General features: G+C 38.7%; 2 protein-coding genes across 2 annotated transcripts in view; one reads left to right on the top strand and one right to left on the bottom strand.

Moving 5' to 3' along the window:
* LOC109848513 (ADP-ribosylation factor GTPase-activating protein AGD7) lies at positions 591–6,033 on the top strand. The gene is made up of 4 exons (XM_020418031.1): positions 591–1,053; positions 1,437–1,892; positions 4,586–4,675; positions 5,282–6,033. Exons 1-4 carry the CDS (start codon positions 709–711, stop codon positions 5,759–5,761), a joined length of 1,371 nt encoding a protein of 456 aa, XP_020273620.1. The 5' UTR covers positions 591–708; the 3' UTR covers positions 5,762–6,033.
* The window catches only part of LOC109850110 (cation/H(+) antiporter 20-like), a 23,381-nt gene continuing 22,906 nt past the window's right edge, over positions 6,481–6,955 (bottom strand). Inside the window, 1 exon segment of the mRNA XM_020420032.1 lies at positions 6,481–6,955. This exon segment is cut by the window's right edge and continues 10 nt beyond it. Coding sequence (XP_020275621.1) covers positions 6,748–6,955 — 208 coding nt within the window. The 3' untranslated portion in view covers positions 6,481–6,747.

Raw genomic sequence — 6,955 nt, 5'->3', positions numbered from 1 at the left:
AAAACAACTCGAAATTGAACCCAAGATTGTGAGGGCATATTATAAACTCCCACCCAACCCTCTAGATCATCAGCGGTGGTCGTGAATGTTTAAATATACACGTAATTAAAAGAAACTATTATTTGGTTAAAGAAATTGAATCTAAAACTGACAAAGGGATTTATTTTTTTAGTTAGTCAAAAGTAAAAAAAAAAAAAACATAAGAACATGCACGTAGCAATACAAATTGTAGGGGATTATGAAGCTCTATATAGATATCTGATAACCAAATCAATCGAATATACATCTAGCTGGATCAATCGAACGTACAGCAGATAATTCCTTAAATTGTTTGGCCCTTTTTCGCCGCAAGTCAGATGGGTGCATCGAGTCACGGTCCGCAAATTATTACCCGCACCGACCGCGTCCGATGCGTCCTTCCCCGTCAATTCCTAAAAGGTATCCGTCCTTTACCGCATAAATCCCAAGATCTCACCCCCTCTACTGACAGTTTTCCATTTTTATCTACAAACCCCGAAACAACCGGGATAATTACACTCAACACCCCGGCCCTCAATCTAGTAAAACGCTTTTCTCCCCTCTTTCTTTCTCTGTTTCCAGAGAAGAAAGAAAAAGAGTAGAGGAGAAGCCTCCCCTCTCTTTTTCTCAACTTCGCCCCCCTCAAATCCCGCGAAATTTCTATCGGATCCCCCAGATCTGAGATCCCCGATGGCGGCGCCCTCCGCCTCCCGCCGCCTCCGCGATCTCCAGTCCGCCGCCGGCAACAAAACCTGCGTCGACTGCAGCCAGAAGAATCCTCAGTGGGCTTCGGTCTCGTACGGGGTCTTCATGTGCCTGGAATGTTCCGGAAAGCACCGAGGGCTAGGGGTCCACATCAGCTTCGTTAGATCCGTGACCATGGACTCGTGGTCCGAGATCCAGTTGAAGAAGATGGAGGCTGGGGGTAACGATAAGCTCAACGCGTTCTTGGCGCAGTATGGGATCTCGAAGGAGACGGAGATTGTTAAGAAGTATAATACTAACGCTGCCTCGGTGTATCGGGATCGGATTCAGGTTCGTTGATTCTCTTTTAAAAAAAAATTAGGCTTATTTTCGAGTGGTAGATGCTTGTTATTTTCATTGATTTTCTTTGGATTTTGTATGCTCAACTTGTTAATATTGTGCAGATTTGATTAACATAATCTGTTTCGCTGATTGCCAAATGCTTCTGTATTTGTGCGGCCATTTAATTCTTGATAAAACGGAACTCTACTGATTTTAGATGATCAAGATCTTTCATGTTACGCAGATTCGTGGATCTTCTTGAAAAGATACATTTTTTGTTCTCATTTATTGTGCATTTCGGTAGTTTTATTGAAAATTGCTACAGCATTGAGTTCCATTGTATGATATGAAGATCAAGATTCTGTTATTTATTTACTTATTTCTCTATGCAGGCGTTGGCGGAAGGCCGGCAGTGGAGAGACCCACCAGTGGTCAAAGAAAGCATCCGAGGTGGGTCCCACGCTAGGAAGCCACCGACAGGCCAGAGTGGTGGGAGTTCTGTGAAGAGTAATGGAGGATGGGATGATTGGGACGACGATTTCAGGTCATCAGATATGAGGAGGAATCAATCAGCAGGGGATTTTAGAGCGGGAAACGCAGGTGGAATGAGAGGAGGGCAGCCATCGAGATCGAAATCAACTGAAGATATTCATACGAGATCGCAATATGAGGTATCAGCTGCTAATAAGGAGAGCTTCTTTGCGAGAAAAATGCAAGAGAATGATTCGAGGCCTGAAGGGCTTCCACCATCTCAAGGAGGTAAATACGTGGGGTTTGGATCATCACCGACACCTGCACCCAGAAATAACTCGCAAGGGCAGGGGGATGTGATGTCAGTTGTTTCTCAGGTAAATTATTTGCTACTTCTACTCAATCAGTTAAACATTTATAAGCAACTCACTGTCTACTAGCTGCCAATTCAGAAGATCGGTGAAGGGAAAAGAGATACTTTCTCTTACCTTTTACATGGCTCTAAGATATCCACCTATTTCTCTATTGCTAATGATGTTTTGAACGAGTGACATTTTGTTGTAATATTCAGTTAGTCGACGAATCAGCTATGTTGGTATGGGTTATGTGTCATCACATGTGCACTGAGCATGAAGTACTGTATGAAAATAGACTGCTTTTTCCATTTCAAAATTAGTTAATTGGCGGAAATTGCAACAACATTTAAGTGACGACTAGTTGCTAATACTTATGAAGATTGGTGGAAGGACTAGGAGAACATGGTTTCTCTTACCTTTGCATTGCACAAGGATGTCTACTAAGTAATATTTTGAATGAGTGACACTTCTTTGTAATATCTGATTGATCATTGGTTAATGAAAAAAATCTATGTTGATATGGATTATAAAAATGCATCACATGAGCGCATGAGCATCAAATAATGCATGAAGATTGATCACCATTTTTGTTTTGACAATTGAATTTATTTTAGTGAATAAACTAAAATACCATCCTACCCTGCGTTTACCTTTAATGCATAGTCCTACCTTATTTCTTTTAGCAGTGCCCCTAAGATTGAAAGTTCTGTTGATGGTACTAGAATAACTAACTTTCTCATCCATGCACTTATCCTCATAGTTTCTAAGTAAGATGGTTTGGACATGTACAAGTATGGTTAATAAGTTCGTAGTTGGGGGAAGTGAGACTAATAGATGATAATATTTAATATTTAATGAAATAAGATGATGAGAGGCCTCTCTGCACATGGATGGGGTTATGTAACCAGGATTTGTTAATTTAACAAAGGAAGTGACCTTCAATAGAGCTAAAATATAGAGACACTCATAAAGACGTTCTCGTGGCTGTTCTTTATGCGATGGCTGTTATAACTCGGTTGATTTACCTGAAAAGTTCAATGAAAGTGATATCATCTAAAAGGTCTATGCAATGAGTTTTCTTGTGGGATATGCTTATTGTTGTATGGAAGAAATAAATCTTTGTACATCTACTACATGTGACTATGCGAGGCATTATCTACTAACTATTGTATTATAGCAGCTTATTACAGATTTTTCAGGACAAGCCCATTGCAATGATTGAATTTGAATTTTGAACTAGTATACTAGATAGAGTATTCTAAAGACAGAAGGTGCAGGAGTTGTGGGCAACACAGTTGTTGTTTTCTATAAATTTTGTGGGAGGAATGAGATAGGTCCATGAATGAGTTCATGGGTATATGACATTAAATGTCGAATGGTTATGGTGCCAAGCTCGACTTTATTGCTGGTTGTTTGGAAATATTCCATGAAATGTTCTATTGGCTATATTTACCTATCACGTGGGACCTCATTTAGGCTGGTAAAACTAAAAGCCTTAACAAATATGAAGCTGTATAATTTCATCAAGATCAAAACTTACTAGTAATTTAAGAAGTATTGAACATGGAAGGTGTTACGTAAATATTTATAACTTATTCCCATCCTACTCCGTTTATGCAATTAAGTAGAAGTAGGAACAAAAAATATTAACTTACTCGCTCATGCTTGTATCATATTTGAAGGCAATCATCAAGATATAGAAGAACAAATTGGTAAGGTGTTTTTAGACTTGGTTCTTCTTCTGCTTAGGGCCTTAGATACACATTAAAAACTCTATTCAAAACATTGTGATTTGTTTGTATGATCTTTGTCACAAAATCCATTTATTGTTCATTTTATTTAAAGTCATTTCTTTATAGTTCCTTGAAGTTTCCTGCTTGAATTCTTCTTGTTATCATGTTATAGGTATGTTCTGTTCTTCTTCTGCTTAGGGCCTTAGATACACATTAAAAACTCTATTCGAAACATTGTGATTTGTTTGTATGATCTTTGTCACAAAATCCATTTATTGTTCATTTTATTTAAAGTCTTTTCTTTATAGTTCCTTGAAGTTTCCTGCTTGAATTCTTCTTGTTATCATGTTATAGGTATGTTCTGTTTCCTATATGTTATTTTTCATTCCTCAACTTGATCTCATATTTGCAAGCTTTGCTATTATGTGATTGTTCTCAAGCTGTAGATTTGTTTACCATTCTTTTATTCTTGTCATCTTATTTCTATTGCTTAGTGCATCCTTTTTTAAATTTTTATGCAACATCCTTAGTGCATTCACTGCAATCCCACTCTCACCATCATAACTGGCTCATCATATGGTCTTCAGCTTGTATTCTTCTTTTATTGTTGTCTTCTTTCTTTTGCTTAGTGAACATCCTTTTTTTATTGATGTTTATGCAACTTTATTAAGTGCAACCCGCCCTAATTCTGCTTCTTTCTATGATGGGTGTGGGTGGGGGTGTGTGGGGGTGTGTTTGTTGTTTGGTGTGGTTCGTGGGGTGTTTGCGTGTTGGGGGGGGGTGGTGTGGATGTCGGCGCAAGCGTTGAGGTTTGCAGGCTGTGGCTGCCTTGTAGTGATATATTCTGAATGTTTCTTCACTTCTTTATTTTTGTTGCTTTTTACATTTTTAATGAAAATATCCCATTCTTATATAATACAATTTCCTAGAACTTAATAACGCATTTTTAGGCATCTGAGCATCATTTGATTTTTTTTTCAGGGTTTTGGACGTCTCTCTCTTGTTGCAGCTTCCGCTGCTCAGTCCGCTGCTAGTGTTGTTCAAGCAGGCACAAAGGATCTCTCATCCAAAGTAGGTTTTCCTACTCTTAATGTATTGTTTAATATTTTTTAAAATCACCTTCTGGAAATTTCCTCTGCATATTGACTATCTATGTTTTCTTCCTCTTAATGTATTGTTTAATATGTTTCAAAATCATCTTCTGGAAATTTCATCTGAATATTGATTATCTGTGATTCTCAGGCCACCAAGAGTGAAAAGTAACTGACATAATTAATTAAACGTGATTTTCAATATAAATTATGTTATAATATTATGTCTTCACCAGTTTATACGGCTTATTAAGGTGAACTTTTATCGAGGGTAGAAGTTATAAACTACACTGTAAATCTGTTATTCCTCTTGAGGAACTATGTATACATGTCACTCAGATGTCTTCCAGAAATCCTTGAAGAGTTACATTAGCTTGTAAAGTTAAATAACGATAATTAGTTCTGAATTTTGACAAGTTACAAAACTACTCATCAAAGGCTTCAAGACTCCTAAGTTGATTATAGAGGGTAGGTTTTACAAAACTACACATTAAAGCATCTTGCTTTACCAATTTTTCTTTTTCTTCTTCCCCCCTCCCTTCTGATCTGGATATATATGAAAATTGCACCTTCCCGTATTCTACAGGTTAGAGAGGGCGGATACGATCAAAAGGTGAACGAAACAGTGAGCGTGGTTGCAACAAAAACAACCGAAATTGGGCAAAAAACCTGGGGTATCATGAAAGGCGTCATGGCAATTGCATCACAGAAGGTCGAGGAGTTCACCAAAGAGGGAGGAGGAGGGTTTGACGGTTGGAAACAAGACAATTGGCAACAACAAAACAACACCTCTAAAAATGGCTACTGTCAAGATTTTGGTCAGGGGAGCAAGAACTCGGATAATTCAAGCAGGAATTACAATTCCAATAGCTCTTGGGACGATTGGGACGACAACAAGAATCACAAGGAAGAAACTAGCAAGAAAGGTAATCAAAATGGTGATGACTGGGCCGGATGGGATGATGGTAAGGATGATGATGATAATGGTTTCTATAATCACAGCCCAGCAAATAAGGGTAATGGTCAGAGGTCTGGTTCTCTGTGGACTGATGGTGGCTTCCTCTGATATTTATTCAAGGTACCCTTTTTTTTGCTTTTAACAAATATGAAAATAGGGGTTGCTTGTGACAATGTTTGATGCGTGTGTATTTTATCGTTGAGGAGGACACGGGGTCAACTGCCCAATAATATCATTATATATGTAGTGACCGTGAACAAAATGAACTGTACTTTAGTTTTCCCCCTTTTCTGAAAAAAATGTTATACTTAATTTTTACATTGTTGTTGCTGCTGCGTCTGCTGCTGCTGGTAATGGTTACCATATGTACTTTTTTTACATTCCCTTGTTATTGACTTGGGTTTGGATGGATATGAAGAGTCATGGGTACTTTTTTTAACCGCGTTCATAGTGGTTTAGGTCAATTTTGAGAATTTTAGTTTGCAGTCCATTTAGTTGCGGGCGCTTGTTTCTGTGTATTAGATCGTTTGGGTTTCTGTTAGGAAATGGTTCCGATTGATGTTGCGATATAAACTTCGTCCAGGACTCAATTCCTCGTTGCGGTTTACATCCAAGCCCGAATTAGTATAATAAATCAAAAGGAGGTTTATTAACTACTATACAGCCAAATAAACAATTGCGACGGATCCAAACTAATTTGTGCTTGCCATCCCTACCTGAAACTTTCAGCTTACAAGCTATAAGATATATGCAATTCTTTTGTTGGCAACCTTAGCCAGGCCGAGCAATGTATATTTCTATGGGACTAAAACAAGAAGTAACTTCAGCAATGCCCCATACGACGAGGTACAAAATCACTTACATAAGCAAGGATTAAAGATTCTATCAGAACACGCTATGGAAAGAAAAGAGGTGATTTATATCATTCACATGTAGTTAGAGAGGGTTAGTCTGAAAATTATAGCCCCTCTATTTATGCTGTAAATCATCCCGCCCCTATGTGGGGTGGTTCTGATAGGATCCCGACTACTGTATAAACAGTTCTTACGCCTTGAACATACATATATATAAACCATTTACATCCCCATAACAACCTAATCCAATCGCTGATCAGTTTCACGTCCTTCATCACCAACATCGACAACAACATTCTCACAATCATAAACAACAGCAGCCGGCGTCTCCTCTGAGTGAACCAAATCATGCTGCTGTATCACCAGCACTGACGACACCACTCCATTATGCGTCGACGCCAATGCATCCCCAATGGGCCCCAGCTCCGGATGCTCGGCCACCGTGGCG

Source organism: Asparagus officinalis, chromosome 7 (genome assembly GCF_001876935.1).
Source record: "Asparagus officinalis chromosome 7, Aspof.V1, whole genome shotgun sequence".
In the NCBI taxonomy this organism is placed as follows: Eukaryota; Viridiplantae; Streptophyta; class Magnoliopsida; order Asparagales; family Asparagaceae; genus Asparagus; species Asparagus officinalis.
The sequence above is the reverse complement of the archived record's forward strand: the minus strand, read 5'-3'. Positions and strand labels throughout refer to the sequence as shown.

Bases quoted from the DNA above. Each gene is read 5' to 3' on its own strand.
- LOC109848513 (XM_020418031.1), top strand. From the start codon at position 709: ATGGCGGCGCCCTCCGCCTCCCGCCGCCTCCGCGATCTCCAGTCCGCC. The intron at 1,893-4,585 runs GTAAATTATTTG...TTTTTTTTTCAG, and splicing joins TGATGTCAGTTGTTTCTCAG to GGTTTTGGACGTCTCTCTCT. The intron at 4,676-5,281 runs GTAGGTTTTCCT...CGTATTCTACAG, and splicing joins CAAAGGATCTCTCATCCAAA to GTTAGAGAGGGCGGATACGA.